The 18132-nt window shown below is 39.4% G+C and overlaps 1 protein-coding gene across 2 annotated transcripts in view; it reads left to right on the forward strand.

Moving 5' to 3' along the window:
• The window catches only part of PTPRC (protein tyrosine phosphatase receptor type C), a 123098-nt gene that overhangs the window by 53911 nt on the left and 51055 nt on the right, over positions 1–18132 (forward strand). Inside the window, exons 3-9 of one of the 2 annotated variants that reach the window (XM_067729837.1) lie at positions 782–808; positions 10087–10230; positions 11014–11061; positions 12263–12292; positions 13973–14176; positions 15382–15510; positions 16619–16762. In XM_067729837.1, the coding sequence (XP_067585938.1) occupies positions 782–808; positions 10087–10230; positions 11014–11061; positions 12263–12292; positions 13973–14176; positions 15382–15510; positions 16619–16762 (726 nt within the window). The remainder of the gene's footprint in view (positions 1–781; positions 809–10086; positions 10231–11013; positions 11062–12262; positions 12293–13972; positions 14177–15381; positions 15511–16618; positions 16763–18132) is intronic. The other variant, XM_067729838.1, reaches the window with a different exon arrangement.

Below are 18132 nucleotides of genomic sequence, written 5' to 3' on the forward strand. Positions count from 1 at the left end.
CAGCCACCAACCCTGGGAGTCTGAATTAGGTGATCCTCATAGTTGTTTCTGTATCACATTTCTTCTCATCTGTCATCACACTGTATGGCTTTCTTTCTTTTCTTTTCTTTCTTTCTCTTTCCTTCCTTCTTTCTCTTTTTGTCTCCCTTCCTTCCTCCTTCCTTCCTTCCTTCTTTCTTTCTTTATTCTTTCTTTCTTTCTTTCTTTCTTCTTTCTCTTCCTTCCTTCCTTCCTCCTTCCTTCCTTCTTTCTCTCTTTTCTTTTTTTTGTTCTATATCTCACATTGAACTAAGCTCACTGGGGGCAGAGAATTTCTATAACTCGATCGTATTTTATCCTAGAATGTGGTATAATGTCTAGAATATAGTAAGTACTCAATCAATAATCATCATCTCAGTAAAGGAATGCATTTGGGAAAATTTTTCCAGAAGTCTTTTCAAAGTCTTTTGCAGACTTGAAATTAATTCCAAAGCTCTCTTTTTTTTCTATTATTTTTATTTTACCTGAGAATTCAAAAACTAATAGCATAGTTTTGACATACTTGGGCTTTGTAAGCATGATATTAAGAGAAGGACTATGGTTTCACCGGGGTAAAATGTACTGAAAATTGTCACTTTGTGAATGTGAATTAACATAGGGATGCTGTTTGTATATACATATATATATATATATATATATATATATATATATATATATATATACACATAAATCTAACTTATATTTACATATGTATGTATGAAGTTTGAAACTTTCTAAGAGATGTTTGTTTTCCTTTTTGCAGAAGAACAAGCCTTTTCTTCCACTCAAGGTATTTACATTTTACTTATTCTTGCCAAGTTTATATATTTAACATTGATAGAATTTTCTATTATTTTCTTGGGAAATCGTTTTGTAAGGACAACTTTATAATCGTGAATAGTCCTTGACATTCTCTTGTTCTTAACATTCCTGCTTGTAAGATATAAAGTTTGATAACTACCTGAACATATTTTTATTTGTAGACATATTATTGTGTATAAATTATAGCTTTTCTTACACCTGACAGTAAATCACATAGCAGGTTTCCAATCTCTTTTTAAACTTTGCCACTATAAATAAATCAATTTATTTTAGTTAGATTGCAAAACTTCATAGTTAAGGAACTATATGAGAAATTAGAATTCTAAGCGTAACTTTATATATCTATATAAATTCCTGCAAGAGAAAAGTTTTGACAATATTGAGATATTTTGTAATAATCATTTCTAAATTCGATTGTACAACTGAATTGTCTTAACAAGTGTCCTAATCCTGAGATAAATTTAAGCAATGAAGATGCTGACAATAACTTCATATATATGAAGTGTCAAAGAAGAAAGAAAAATTAGATCTGGTTAAAAATAAATTACACCACTTAAATGATATTGTTATTGAAATTATATTATTGATGTCCTGATTAATCATATGGTTGACATTATGCATTAAGAAGATAAGTAAAGCCCTTAAGATAACCCTGATTTAACAATTATAATGCACAGTTCTAATGAGGCACATTCAAAATATTCTGAGAAGTGGATTATTAAAGAAACTCTACCATGGCAGAGAGGTTTTATAAATATGTTAAAGTCATTGGTGCATAGCAGATTGTGATTGGTTTATGCCACCTAAAGACATGCAACTCAGCATCTCCACCTTTTACAGAAGAGTAAATTCATCTCCACCATAGAAACAGGTTACTTTTGCAGAAGGGGAATGGGAGGGAGTAGAAAGGGGACTGAAGGTTTAAAACAGTAGGTGACCCTCACCTTACTGAGAGTGTCCTGATCTCTGCCCAGACTCGATCACAACAAGCCCCTAAATGGTGAAACCAGGTAAGTTAAAATAGTGGCCCCCAATGCAAATCAGAACGTTCTCTCCCAAATACTGCCTAGGAGAATGTGGTCAGTGGAAACCAGTATCTCTCCAAAGCGGGAGCACAGGGGCAATGTGGAATTGGCAACTGAAGCATGCTTCCTCATCCTAAATTCAGTTCTTATTTATGAAGTGAGAGAATGTGCATGGAGCTTTAGAATGTCTGCAAGGATGTTAAGGCTTCTAGGTGGAGGGTGGTTCTCCAAACACCCTTTCTTCATACACCATGAATTGAATTTGCTCTTGACTAGAAGTAATCCTTAGGAATGCTACTCTTCAGAACAGTAAAGCACTGTTATATGAGATATTTGCAGTGATTTTCCCTCTTTGGTATTCAAATCTAGCAAAGGCGTGGAGGGGGTGATAAAGGGAAAAAGTTGCAACAGTTTCCTCAAAGCAAATGGGATCATTGGAACTTCGCTGACACTAAAATTAGTTTAACCTGAAAACAACAAATGAATAATTGGTCGTCTATAATGTTGAATGTGAGTGAATGTTATTGGACAGAATTTTAAGCTCCTCCCACCCTTCCACCTTCTCTCTCTCCCCATCCCTGTCTCCCTCCAGTCTCTCCCCCACCAACCCACCTCCCCTCCTTTTATTCAGTATATACTGTAATGATGAGAGAAAACACTAAAGTTAGATTTAGGATTTGACACTGAAGACAGGAAGGCACCATTTGCTTGTTACTTAGTTGAACATGTTGACATGTAATTATGGGTAAAAGTTTGTTAATAAAAACATTTATTTGTGAGTTATTAGGCTATGAAATTTTAGGGATTGGAATTTTTCTTTGGAAAAGAACACATATAACAGCTGTCCTATCTCTTTGGATTTCTGTAATCATAGAATAGTTCTGTGATCTTTCGTGTACACTGACGTCGAGGCAATTCCATGAAGCTCAGATGGGTTTTACGGGTACTTAGTAAAAATGGATTTCACATCACCTTCAACATTAATGAATAAAGCTGGGACTTCCTTGTGTCGTTTCTGTTTCCATTTCTTAATTCTCTACTCAGTGATCTTCCATTTCCATTCTTAGTTCTGCCCTTCTTAGCACTTCTGCTCCTTTTCTGATTCGCCCCCCATTCTCTCCCTTTTCCCATATTTGTGCTATTCTCGCTTGTCCAATCTTATTGAACTGAGTTAATTAAAATGCTTGTGTGATATAACTCAATTTTTTATTAATTAGATATTGCAAAACAAAATTTGCTATTCATAGAAGTAAACACATGTTAAACAGAAAATTCAGAAAAAAATGCACCTCTATAATCCTAATATTCAGAGAGCACAACATGTTTCTTTTTTTAAACTGGTGTACTTCAGCATTCTTCGAGATAAAGAAATCCACTTTCTGAATAAGAGAGCACACAAATGTAAAGGCCTTTAGTACACGGTGCTCATTTGCTCTGCAGGCACGTTTTTCCATTTGTGTGCTCATCTCAGCTGTGCACAGACCTACTTCACCACGCCCTCGCTACAGTTTTCTTTTCTCTTGCCACAGTTTTCTTTTTCCTGAAGTGAACTGAAACTGGGGGAAAAGTTATATCAGTATCTCAAATTGTGTTTCTTTGGTTATCATGAAAAAAACATTTTTGTAGACTTGGGTCATTTGTATACTTGTTTGTGAATTTTGTTTTCCAGTCTTTTGCTTGGTCTTTGCTTTGTTTGAATTTGATTGATTAAGGAAAAAAAAAACAGTGTGTGCGTCTAGAACTCTTGTCTTTCATTTTCTTCTCCTGGAATGCCTAGCCCTCCTAATAATCCCCTTCCAAATTTATCTTTCTTTATTCTTTTCTTCGTTGATCAGGTTTCCACAATTTCTTTTAATCCTCTTTACGCCTGGTGTTTCATCCTTCTGAACCCAATTGCTTTGGACAGTTGAGAATCCACCAGTGAAGTGAGAAGAGTGCAGGGAATAGCTGCTTTCACCTCATTTCCCCATTTTCACCTTTAGCCCCTGTTCTGCAGCTTGCTTTCTGTCTAAGTCTATATATTCCATCTGTCCCTCTGGATGCATCTATATTTGTACATATGCATGTGCATACATGTGTACGCATTGTCAAATATACACACACCCCATATACACACACACACACCATAACTCATATCTGTATGGTGTGTGTGTGTGTATATACACACGTATAGGTAAGTATATTTATGTACATGCGATAATGGGCTGGGGAGTTAGCCGGCTCAGATGATATGATTCAGGGTGTGACTCACATGTTTATTTTCTCCCCCCTCCATCTCCCATGAATGTGACAGGAATGAACACAACAGAAGAGCCCTCTACTCTGCCTGCAGGTGATCCCTTACCTGCTCACACCACTGCATTCTCACTCGCAAGCATCTCTGAACGAGGAAATGACTCCTCAGAGACCACGTCTCCTCCTAGCCCAGAAAGTACCACCACGGAAGCATCCCTGAACTCTTGGGATAATGATAGTTCTCTTGCTGTGACAGGTTGGCAGCGATCTTAACTGAGACGGGATTAGGGAAAAACTTGTCTCTCTTTGTTTTTACTTTTTAAATTTTAAAGTTATCAGAACAGTTTAAATTATGTTCAGTTTCTACGTGTGAGATTTTACTAAAGTGTGTAAAACGTAGAACATCTAGGTGTTCATGAAATATTGGCCGGCATACGTAATGAAGCCTGTTGTTAGGGAGACGGGGAGGGAGGGAAGTCCCCCTAAGTAAAATCAGGGTGTGTTGACGGGGGACAGAGGCGGTTCTCGGTGTCCTCTGATCCCCACGTGCTGCATCCTTTTCCTGGTTCCTGCTCACCTAAGTTTTCTGTAGCCCCGGGGAGGTCAGAATGTCCTCTTTCAGGTCTTTGTTTGTCTCACACTCCCCAGCTCTTACCCCAAAGTAGAAATTTTCTTGGTTCAATCCCAGATCCTCAATAGCAGAAAATGATTGGAGACAGACAATTTATTATTTTTTTAAAAAAAACACACTGAGGATTAATAATTCAGCTTTGCTATTTGGATTTCTTCCAGGGATATTTGCACTGTTTTTTTTTTTTTTTAAAAAGTATTTAATTAGGGTTGTGAGTCCCAATGGTAGAATTTAAGATGACGTGGTCCTGTTCGTAGCAAAATATCAGAGTGACATGGGAGGTATTTCTGCTGGGGAAAACCTCTGATGCTCCTAGAATCCAGGGACACCATTGATCCACTCGTTCTCTGTTTAATGTTAGGTCCACAAGTGTATCTGGTACATAAACTGACCATCCTGAGATTGGTTCCTGCCTTTTCCTAAATAATGTGCTGTGTGCCACTTTCTGAGGCAAACTGGTTAATAGACATGTTCTGTTTAAAAAGACTAAGATATTTGTTCAATAAGGTCATCAATCTTAGCTTGAAACACAAGCACTGGTAACACCATCACATTCCTGGGTGATGGGTACACGCAGTGTTTTGAGTACCATCCGGATGAAGTTTATTGGCTGTGGTAAGTGGTTGAATAAATGTTCAGTGCCTTTTATATCAATTACAGTAATTTATATTTAATCTTTATCCCATTTTCCCTCCTACCATAGGGCAGCGGAGGTGGCTGGGACCTATCTAAACATTGCAAGTGTTGGAATTCCTTTTAACAAAAGGAATGTGAGGATGAGGGAACTGATGGCTACGTAGAACCTTTCATGCTAAACTTTTTTATTGACTGAATAACATCACACAGAGTTTTCTATTTCAAAGCTTCCACATTTCACCTCACGTGCACAAATACACACATACAACGTTCCTACCTTTTTATTTCCCCAATTTTTTCCCCTGAAAACGTTAAAGCCAGAGATTTACATATGAAGCAAAGTGCGAGAAAAAAAGGTTTAAAATGAAATAGATTGGACATATGGATGAATTATTTAAAAATACTAACTTGCTCTGGCTCAGTAATACTAGTGATAAAATTAGCTTGGAAAATTTCTTATGCTTTCAAACAATACAACACGTTTTCTTTTCTGGAAAATAATCTTGGTGATATTTCAATTCTCTACTGGGCTAAAACCTATAGGTGTTATTTATTTTATGTTTATGATTGATTTGTACTGTGGAATGGAATGTAATCAAATTTTTCTTGCTTACTAATATATGAAGGGGGAAACTATGCCTCAATCTATTTTTGTAACAGTATAATATACACCATTTCAAAAATTAAAAAATTATTACAATAAGCATTCACATGCATAACACTAAATTTAATTTTGTAATATTATCTCTGTAAAATTAATGTATGCATGTTGCAAAACAGCATTATAGAAGCATTACACACACACACACACACACACACACATACAATGAAAATACACTCTCCCCAAACACTGTTCCTTAAAAAGTTGTCTATCTTCCAGACTCTCAGCATATAATTCTGTGAGTGTGTTTCCTCATATCACTTCTGATACTAGCTATTATCAATCTTTTAAAACTCTGTCAGTATGATAAACATTTTTCATTTTGATTTATGCTTTGATTTACATTAAACTTTTTTTCATAATAATGAGCATCCTTGCATATACTATTTGGCCATTGTCTCTCACATCTCTCACACATTTTTCTGGTCTTTTCCTCGTGTAAGAGATTCTTGTATATTGGGGGATTCTTTGCTTATTCTGCCTACAAAGAAATGTCCTCACTTTCAGTTGTGGAGTTGATGGAGAATTCCAAAAGCTCATAGTGACCCGAAAGTCACAAAAGCCACCTGGAAACATGAGCCACCTATGGCTGCATCAACCCAGACAGGCTCCGAGATGTGTAAACGAGCACGCGGGTGCTTCTGGCAGGTGAACTTAAAGACGAGCAGACTTGCACTTGAACAGACTGGGCCATTTCACAGTTTGGTAAACTATAATAACAGTGTGCTCCTTATAACTTCCTGGTATTTAAAATTTTCCCCTGCCATGGGGAGATATTGATACAATGATCTCGCTTTCCTACCTTAGAGTTTAACCAGCCCAGACGCCTCACCTGCCGTCTCCCGCAGACCCGCGGGTGCCTCTCTGCACTCACCCCAGCTCTGGGCAGGAATGTCAAGTCCAGTTTGTGGCTCCTTCAGACTTGTGCCAATACAAAGAGCACATGAACACCGTCTAAGTACGGAGTGAGGGACTCCAACCACTGTTCCACGTGTAGCATTTGCTGGTGGATGGATTTGGAATTTCAAACTTTCAGAGTCACCCCTATTCCAAGAGGGCACCTAACAAAAGTCCTTGTAATAGTGATGAATTGATAAAGAATGAGAATTATGAGAATACAGGAAAGACCTGTTCAGGGGGTTAGTCAGGGCTTTATATGTTTGTTTATAGTTTAGGCAAGTATAATTCTGCAGTGAAAACTTCTTGCTAGTAATAAAGAATATATGCACAGATTCTTTCCTTAAAGACCTCCTACCTAAACAAAACAGGGAAGAGTAGATGGTGTACATTATCAATAAAGGGCACTGAGAAGTTATAACCACAAATACATCGGTTTTAAAAGAATGAAAAAAAAAAGGATGCTCATATTTTCCATTCAAACATCAAGATTCTTTCAGTTCAGCATCTCTATTTATAAAAACTGCAAAATATCCTCTCCCTGATCTTTCCAAAACTCGTGTCTAATCAGTTCACGGTGCCCCTTTTTATCCTAAAAAACAAGCATGTTTCTCAGGTTGCAAATGCACACAGCCACATGTATACACTTAGTGACCTGAGTGCCTGAAAATTAAAGATATGAATGGGGAGCCTGGCAGGGAAGTGGCCTTGCTTTAAGTATGGCTCCAACGAGGAAGCCAAGTGTATCAGATAGAGTAATTATTATTTTGAAGTATTAAAACTGCTCCTTCGGCATCAAAATCATGACAGGCAATCCAGGAAGAGTAAACAGCTGGGGAAAGAGCTGCCCTTGTCTCCCTGCCCCATTTCACTCACTCTGGCTGCCATGGGAACAGCAGTAAAAAGATCTGGAGCTTTTAGCAAATCCACAGAAGTTGTGGATGGGAAGGATGTGGGAAAAAGCTAAGGAGGGTTGACCTGGGAGGCTGGTCGTCACACAATTTAGTCTGCTTTGCCCCATCAAGGACTTCTTCCTCTCCCAGGGGTTAATTCCACTAATTAAACATCTATTAGGATTAATTAACCTCATTCAAATTGTAATTGCCATTCCTAAGCCATCGCTGAGATTACTAAACCAGGGAACATAGTTTTCCTATGAAGAGAGAAGGTCAGGGATGTGCAGAGGGTGAGGGTGGGAGACCTCAGAATGGCATGAGGACCAGGGACCTTGGGGAGGGGCAGAGAGAATGAGCTAGTGAAGCGAGGAGTAGAAAAAAGTGTGGAGGAAGGCTAAAGTCAAGCCTAGCTGATTTCAAAATTTGCAGAGGGCCAGTTGTGTGCCTACCATTTTTTTTCAAAGGATTAAAAAAATGCATCTTCTCCTCTTCTCCTGGTTCTGTGGGAGGCTTCCACTGAGGAGCCCGACCTGAAGAACTGATGTTTAAGCTATTCGTCCTGTTCCACAGTTTAGCTAAATTTGGGGTTCAGTGGTATTTGAAGACTGAGCTGAGAACCCAAACTGAAAATTTAGCAGATGCATGTTCGGTCCTAGTGGCATGGATGTGTGTGACTGGAGGGTGCCTGAGGGCTCACGTCAGAGCCATCTGGGGGATGCGCATGCGTGTGTCACTCGGCTGAAACACTGAGCATCTGACTGCAGATGCAGGACCCACCTCATACCCTTGAACCGGTGACCCCAGGGATCGTGACAGTGAAATAACCACACAAAGCTCAACTAGGAGCTAGCCCTATTTCTTTTGCTTCTGCCAGGACCACTAGCATAGTGCTAGGCGTCTAGTTGGCACCCAGTGAATACACGTTGCTCCCTTGTGCTGTGATTCTGGGTGTGGTGTCTGTGCATGGGAGGAAAGATGTGACATGCGGTGGGTGCTTTGAACCTTGACCATGAAAAGTCCTAACCGAATACAGTGTGGGCTTTTATCGGCGACAACCCTTGATTCTATACCCACTAGCTCATCTGTAATTGGAAACGAAGGGGATGCTGTCAATATAATGGGAAGTCCCTGGGCTCTGAACCAGTTTGCTTTTTCCTGGCAAGGGGAGCTTTCATAGTGAAGGTAGTATGGTGACCTTCAGCTGGAAGGAAAACAATCCCCCAGTTCAGCAACTGCACAGGCGGGATCCCCTTCAGCTCTATTTTCAGAAAATCGGAAGGAAGCACCTGCACCCAGGGATCCCTCCAGAGAGGTGCACCTCACCCACGGCACTTGGCAGGGGCGGGCGACAGTTCCTCTTGTGGTAACCTCACCGCAGCAGCCTTTTGCCCTCAGAGCTCACGTCCATCTCTGTGGTCCCTGCGCCAGCCAGCAGCACCCACTCTGTGCATTTTCAGTATTGCTTAAGGCAGCCCCCCGCCAGGAGGCTTGGCCTCCCTGGGCAGTCCAGGCTTTCTCCCGAGGTCCCAGATACTTTTAAAATGTGTGCTGTGATGCCAAAGCTGCATAGGTTCTGAGGTGTCTGCCTTTAAACTCATCTCTCCCATAAGCCGTGTTATTTTTCATCCCATTTTGTAGACGCGTAGGTTATGAGGTAGCAGGAGTGCTTGAGTGTTTACTGCCCGGCCTTAGCTTCTAAAGTGATTTTTTTTTTTATTTATTTTTGGCTACCTTGGGTCTTCGTTGCTGAGCGCGGGCTTTCTCTAGTTGCTAGCGAACGGGGGGCTACACTTCGTTGCGGTGCGTGGGCTTCTCATTGCAGTGGCTTCTCCTGTTGCGGAGCTCAGGCTCTAGGTGCGTGGGCTTCAGTAGTTGTGGCACGTGGGCTCAGTAGTTGTGGCACGTGGGCTCAGTTGTTGTGGCATGTGGCCTCAGTAGTTGTGGCTCACGGGCTCTAGAGCACAGGCTCAGTAGTTGTGGTGCATGGGCTTCAGTAGTTGTGGCATGTGGGCTCAGTAGTTGTAGCTCGTGGGCTCTAGAGTGCAGGCTCAGTAGTTGTGGTGCATGGGCTTCGTTGCTCCGTGGCATGTGGGATCTTCCTGGACCAGGGTTCAAACCCGTGCCCCCTGCCTTGGCAGGCAGGTTCTTAACCCCTGCACCACTAGGGAAGCCCTGGCCTTAGCCTCTATTAATAAACATGCCTCTGTGGGCTGTGTGGCCTCTGCCCTTGCAGGACAGGAAGGCTGATGGCCTTTGTGATTACAGGGGCTCCAGGAGAGAGGACTGCACCGAGCAGCTTGCCTGCAGACACAACTTTCCCACCAGTAACCACTCTCAGCCCTGCACACAGCAGTCCCGCTGCCTCACCTGCACACATCTCCAACTCGACCACCCAAGACAATGCCTCAGGTTTGACCGTGATGCTCTAGGTGTTTTAGGTTCTGGATGATGAAATGGAAACTTGAAAACTGTCATGCAGCTCTTTTATTTCACACCAGATATGACTGTGGGTTTGCTATTTTACAAATTTTCACACAGTGATACTAAATTAGGAGAAAAAAAAAAAAACCTTACCAGTAAGCTTTCTATGGGCATATTTAATTTTATTATTTATATTATAAAAGTTCATGGTGAAGAAGAAAGATAACAAACTTTAATGTCCTATAGCCCTGAGATCAAATACAGCCTCTTCAACTTTCTAGCTGACTTTAGGACAAGTTACTTAGAGTTTCTGTGTGTCAATTTTTCTTTCTGTAAAAATGGGTATAATAATACTCATTTCATAGGATTGATAGGAAGACAGAATATGTAAAAAGTCTGGTATGAACTGAATAGTACAAAAGGGTAACGGGTATCCTTGTTAGTAATTAAAATAAGGATAGCTGTAACAGGATGAGAGGTAGTTTGAGGGAGACTGCACACGTCAGAATTATACTAAGGAATGAATAGTTTCTTCTCAACGTATACAATGTCTAGTTCCAATTGTCTGCACTCTTAGTCATCTTAAACGGCCACGTGTAGACAAATCTTTGACTCACTTTCTTATTTTAAAAACAAGCAAGTGTCAATTCAAACGAGGAGGAAGCCTCTAGCAAAGATTCAGTTAAGAAATCATCTTTGCTAAAGAGTTTTCCCCTCGACCCTCGATATGACAAACTCATTAACCGTGACCCTCTGTTCATTTCCTTGCAGATAAGTTCAGTGCGTCCACTACACCATCCTCTCCGACCTCTGCAAAAGGTATTATCTCTACAACTGATCTCACAACAACAGGTGACAACCTGACCCCCAGTCATGCAGTCACACCACCACCATGTGCTTTGGACATGCTCATTGAAGGGTCTTCCGTTGACTCCACCCTGGGCTCTTTCTTCGAGAAGTTCAATTGAGTGTTCTAATCCTGAGGGCTGTGGAAGGGCAGTTGGTCCAAAACACAGATCAGTTTCCGCAGTGCAACAGCCGATGAGATCAGGGCCGGTGTTACTGTGATAACCTCTTACATCATTGTCGTAGCATCCCCCAAGAGTTGTGTACTCTATGAAAACTCGTAGAAATGACCAACTATACTAGGACTTCTAAGAGTGGGTTTCGGTGTTGGTATGAAAAAGAACAATTCTCTCAGTGGAGCTCTCTGTTCCAAGAGGTCAGTGGCAGAGGAGTGATCGCAGAGCCCCAGACACACACGTGGGATGTGGAGATGGAGGTGGGGGGCTCCATGCAGGGAACGAACGTCCAGGAGGTGGTAGAGTCTGCAATGGGTCAGCCATTCAGAGCCTGCCAGGACACTATTCTCCCTGCAAGTTCTCCATCTCAAAGACCAGATTAGCAGAGATCTATTAGCTTCCACAAACCCCATTTCCATCCAATTCTTCAGTTAAATACATATGCTCACACAAGATAGTTCTCAGTTGGTGGACGGAACGATGTGTTACCCTGGATTTAGTATATGGGCAAAGAGCTTACAAAAGTTAAACCAGACAATGAAGCAGCCCTTGCCTATTTTCTGATTTTTTTTTAATAAACAAAGGAGTAAACTGAACTTTCTAGGGATTATAATTATATAAACCTATTTTGAGATTAATCAAGGGGAGGAAGACTTTTAAAATATTTCTGGCTGCGTAAATAGTCAACCACATCACCATTACATAATCAGATGTGTGCCCCAAAGTCTTAATATTGTATTATCACAGTTGTGTTTATTGGGTGAATTTATGAAAACGTTTTATAGAACTAGCTTGTTGGTTTACAACCTTTGAAGTTTTGAGATCCAAACATGGGAACAGGCACTGCAAACTCTGCATTATCTGTTAAACCTAACTCGGTAGATTCTATAATTTATGAAGATGAAACATTGTAAACCACCCTTCCTCAGAATGACTAGAGCAGAGATATTCTAAAATGCAGTTTTAATAATTTGCATTTTCTTTTTTTTCTATTACAGATCCTAATACTACACATAAGCCATCATGTGGTAAGTTTGTCTACCTAGAGGCAACATATATCACTTTAATGATTTCCTTCTTTATTACAAGCTTTCAAGACCCCCCAGCAGGCTAAGCTCACTGGCTCTAATTTCTCACCAACAATTAGCGCCAACTATTAAGAGCCAGGGTCCTTCAGGGCAAGAAGCTTTGATGTCACAGTCAGACCTAGTTTTGAGGATTACGATTGATAATTACTAGCAAAACAACCTTGGTGGTGCCACTTAACTTCAGTTTGCGTATTTGTAAAGTGGGATAATAGCAAGGTTGTTTAGCGGTTGGGAGAGGATTCTGTGTAATGATAAATATGAAATGTGAATAATACCTTCAAGGCTCACCAAGAAGAAAAAGTCTCTCTGTCTCGCCAGGGTTAGGCTCAAAGCAGATGCTTGAGAACAGTTTGTATCCATCCTTTTCCCATTTTCTTCCTCTGTTCTCAGTGGAAGCAGAGTCCTTCTTCGTGGCCAGGGCTCATCCCTCCACGTGTTTCTAAGTCTCACCACTGGAATTCCGACCTTCAGTGGCTCTCCGTATATTTAGTGCAGACATCAGCCTTTGTATGTTTGATTAATGAATATGATCTGGATGACCAGGTTCTTCTTGCACTGTTGCCTCCTTACACTTTTCACTTAAGTAACGTGGAAGTGCTCAGTTTCTTAAAACATGTTTCTTCCTGCCCCTGTGTTCACCCCTGTTCTTCTTCCTCTACACTTGGAATGCATCCTCATCCGCCACCTCCCTCCCCCATCAATTTTTCTATGTCCTGCTCATATTTTAAATGCAAACTGACTCACCTCTCTGGAGGACCCCTCCTGGTCCTGCAATCTGAACAGACTTCTCTGCCTCTTTACCCCTGTATTATTTTGTGCATCATCTTATTTTGGTGTTTTCTGTAGTTCATGCCTGTGCCTGTCTGCACGTTAGATTCTATAGTTCCAAAAGCGGATCATTTGTATTCCTAGTGCTTGGGGCAGTGTCTTAAGCAAAATAAAGCCTTCATAATTTTTTGGTACTAAAAATGAGTGAATAAGTGAATGTGTGTTGAAAAGATATTTTTACAAGTCAATGGAGTCTGTTTAAATAAAGGGAAGAGTGTGAGATGACACTCAGAGAAAGTGCTTAGGAGGAGTTGTTATCAATAATTTTACACAAGTAGAGGAATAATGAGGCCTCTGCTCCCTAAGTAATTAATGTTCCCCGTATCGAGAGAAAGAGATAATCAAATACTACACTTTAGAAAGCAAGGGAAATGATAGAGCAAGAAGAAGAAATTTGTCAGATGCGTTGTTCATTTCTGTGTAATTCAACCATTTTTGAGCCCTTTCTGATGACAGGTTTTACACAAGGATCTGGATTTATGGCGATGGTCAAAATTGATGGGATTTTTCTCTCATGGAATTTACAGTCCAGTTAGGAAGACAGACATTAATCCAATTATCATCCAAATACAAACTCACAAGCTGAGGTCTTTGATGCGACAGTGATGAAAAGGGAATCACGAAAGAATAACATGGAGGCACTGATCTGTCCCTTCTCTTTTTTATGTTCCTGGGGTTATTTTGTTGGAGATTGGATATTTTTAAAAATATACATTAAGGAGTTTGTATTTAATAGAGGTTTATTCATTCTGAAAAATAAAAGATAAGCTTCACTATTTTATTTTCTTTCAGAAGACAAATATGCAGGTATCTCTGTGCACTACGTTTATAACAATGAGAGTGAAACATATAATGCAACACTTAGTGACGAGAACGGTAACCCTCTTAAGTCTGAAGAGCCTCTCCATGGCCTAAAGGAATGTGAAAAGAAGAATATCAGTATAACACATCCTTCATGTTACCCTCCATTTAAATATTTATTAGCGGTACCACCAGGTAAATATCCGTTGATTTCTGTTCGTGCATTTACAGCAACACTGCAGTTTTGTGTGTGATGTGTCCTACTGGTCACAGGAGTTAGTAGGCAGGGGAACAGGGCTGAGGGAAAGATGGCGGCAGGAGGCCAGTGTGTGGACTTCTGCTCTCCAGACCCAGTGAAAATGGTAACCTCAGAGAAGCCTTACCTGCCTCCTTACACCTCTTTTACAGAGTGCTTCATGTCGATTGGATCTAATTTATCCCACTGAGTGGTTATTCACAAGCCTTCTTTTTTCTCCGCTACTGAATTCAAGTCATTATATATGTGTGTGTGTGTGTGTGTGTGTGTGTGTGTGTGTGTGTGTGTGTATATATATATATATATATAAATCCTTTTAAATACAAGTGTGTCTAGAATATCTTGGGGGAATAACACAAAGTCAAAGGTTTGATGTTTGTGGAAAGAACAAAAGTACTTTCACCAAAAAAAAAAAAAAAAGGGGGAGCGTTATAGTCATGTTAAGGTGATCAAGATGGTTTTAGTACCTAAGCTACTGCTGGGAAAGAGGAGACTAAGGTACCAAGCTGACTTCAGAGAAGCTACCTTCACAAAATGCATTTTCTAAAAGGGATTCAGGGACTATGTAAGTTTGTTGAATCTCTCACATCTTTTAATAATTCAAGATCATTGATTGACTTATTAACATTTAAATAGGTTAAATAGCTGATGTTTTTGAAAAATGCCATTTAACTTATTCATTTTTCTCTAAATGTTACTGGAATAAATGATCAATTAAAAACAGAAAATGACAATTTAAAACAATACATTGCCCAGAGTGAAGCCCCCATGCTCTGTGTAATGATCATGCGATGAAAAAAATCAAAGAGTAAATGAAAAATTGAAGATACAAGTAAGAAAACAAAATGGAGTACCTTTTAAAATGTGCAAAAAATGCAATTTTATCTAGATGTTTCCTTGGGTTCCATTTTTTTAAAGTAGCATAAATTCTAAGTGAAATGCTACCAATATGTGTGATGTTAAAAAAAGAATAAACTAAAGAATCAAGAAATTCAACACCCTGAGAGTTATTAGACTTTTTTCAAAGGTAATCTAAATTCTTGCCAGATTCTGTATCATGAATATAATTTCAATGACTGTAATTGAGCATAAGGCACACATTATGAAATATTAATCATCTATTTTTGTATCTTTTTCTTAACAGATCGTAAACATTTTCAGCTGAATGAGTGTGTAGAACCTGAAAAGGCAAATACTTCTCTTTGTTTACGTTGGGAAATCAGTAAAAATTTTACTTGTGATAAAAAGAATATAACATATAAATTTAAATGTGGTAAGAATTTAACATTGATCAGAGGAGTTTTTTTCCTATAGTGGAATGTTTTTCTAGATATTCTCTAATCCTTCCTTCCTTTCTTCTTCCTTCCTTCCTTCTTCCATTCTCTCTTTTTCACTCTCTCTCTCTCACACACACACGCATAGTCCATGATATGTTTGGAATCAAATCATTGTATTCTCTATACAACTCAAATTCACAAAATAGACAAACACTCCACCTGAAAAATAATGTTTGAAATAGCAATATCAGTTAATTCATAAGAATTTTCGTGGCAACTGCTATACACGAGGTATTGTTGAAAATATTATCAGAGAAGAGAGTTATGAAAAATTATGGTACACATACTCTTAGAATGAAAGGGAAAACAACCATAATTTCACGTGATTCCAAGAGTTTTCTTTGTCAGCCCTCCATCAACAACATTTATAAACAACTACAAGAAGACTTAGATAAAATGAAAGTAGAGAAAGAATAGTAAGTGCTTCTAGGAATATGAATTTGAGTTCAGGGAAGGGGGAATAATTGAGATAGCATTTCTTTTTAATGATTTAATAACTTTTAATTTATTTTCATTTGCATTTATTGGGATGAAATCTCCCCCCTTGGCATAAAGCTATCTGCTAGGCCATATTTGGCAAGACAGACAAACAAAGACACACAGACTCTCACACGAAGGATGGAGTATGATACTGCTTATAATCATCATGTTACGGGGAAGGTGCTCAGCTCGGACACGAGCAGGGTGAGGAAAGCAAGGACAAACATATGACAGACTGATGATTAAACAAGATATCTTTGAGGTAAAGGCTATGTCAAGTGCAATCTCAATTTCTGAACAGAGAACAATGAACTAAGGCCTCATTTTATCAGCTAAATTAGAGACACTCTCAAATTCAGTTCTACGTCTTAATGTTTTCTTTAAAATTGAGTGTAGCAAAATCATGCGGCATTATAGCTGATAGCAGGTCCTTTTACTTATTGTTTTGACCATTTGCATAGGTTTTCAATCTAATAGATATTAATTATAGATATAAAACCAAAATGAAATTTAAGTGTGATATATTGTATTCATATACTCATATGCAATACTTATTTCTTTTAGATGGCCTTTCTCCATATAATGAAAGTGGCAGATTTGAAAAGTTCAACCTTCAGCCCGAAAGTAATTATACTTGTAGTTCAGAAGTATCTTATAATAACAAGATTCTTACTAGCCAAAATACAACTATTAAAACAGATTTTGGAGGTGAGTATATCACTTACATTTATATGTTAAATTTCTTTCCTTTTTATATTCTTATGATTCGTTGAGAATCACAGAAAAAGATGTTATGGATTTGGAGAAAGGGTTTCAGAAAATGGCTTTGTGTCCGTTTTAAAGTAAGAATTTAGAAATAAATGACAGCGAATCCAAACCTTCATCAAGTTTTTTGCAAACTGTAGGCTGTTGTGAGGTCGGGGTGGAAACAAAACTGTGAGGTAAGTGAAATGCTTGTTCACGTGTTTTCCATTTTATTTCCCCTTTCTTCCTGTAGCAGCATTCTCTTCTTGGTGTGTCCTGCATCTTTTGCCCCCTCTATCAAATCCTGCCGCTGATAGGAGTAAAATGAGCACGGAAGCTCACTTTAAGAAGCTAATAAAACGCAATGGTAAAGCTAAGTGTTGATGGCAAAATAACAATTGTTATTACTAAAATGTCAGCAATATAAATAATAACCAGACTATCATAACTAATAACAACTGGAAAGTAAAATTCTGGAAAGTAATAGCATTTGGAAGATGGAGGGGAGAAGGAAGTGAAAAGTGCTAACATTTCAGTTGTATTTAGTGGAACAGGGGTCCCCAACCCCCGGGTACTGATCCTCAGCCTGTTAGGAACCAGGCTGCACAGCAGGAGGTGAGCATCCGGTGAGCAAGTGAAGCTGCATCTGCCTCTCCCCATCGCTCCCATCACCGCCTGAACCAACCCCCCAACCCCAGTCCGTGGAAAAATTGTCTCCCACGAAACTTGTCTCTGGTTCCAAAAGGCTGGGGACCGCTGTAGTAGAAGTAAAGACATTCCAGTTAAATTTAGAATCTGCTAGGAAACTATGTTAATTGTGCATAAGACAACTTCTGAGTAACCACTAAAAACGTGAAAGACAGATAAATAGATGGCTTTTCCTATCAGCAGTAGAAGGAAGTTATGGAATAAAAAAAAAATTCTTCATGTTAAAGGAGGAAAAGGAGAAACAAGGGAAAAGAAGGAGGAAGAAGAGGGAGAGAGATTGTGAGAGAGAGAGAGGGAGAGAGGGAGAAGGAGAAGAAGAAGAAAGGGGGGAGGGGAAAGGGAAGGAAGAAGAAAAACGTGGCAGGAAGGGAGGGAGAAAGAGACTACTAAGTAGGAAACAATAGGTAAAATAGCAGAAACATGTCAAAGTATCAAAAGTCACTAAATATAGATGGCTTAAATTTACCTTTGGGAACAAAGATATTCAGACTTGAGTAAAGTAAAGACATATTTGCGGGGAGGAATTTGTAGCCTTAAGTAAGATCAAGTGACATTTTACGGAAACTTTTTTTTTTTTTTTTTTGGTGGTACGCGGGCCTCTCACTGCTGTGGCCTCTCGCATTGTG

The sequence above is a fragment of the Pseudorca crassidens genome, chromosome 2, assembly GCF_039906515.1.
Source record: "Pseudorca crassidens isolate mPseCra1 chromosome 2, mPseCra1.hap1, whole genome shotgun sequence".
NCBI lineage: Eukaryota > Metazoa > Chordata > Mammalia > Artiodactyla > Delphinidae > Pseudorca > Pseudorca crassidens.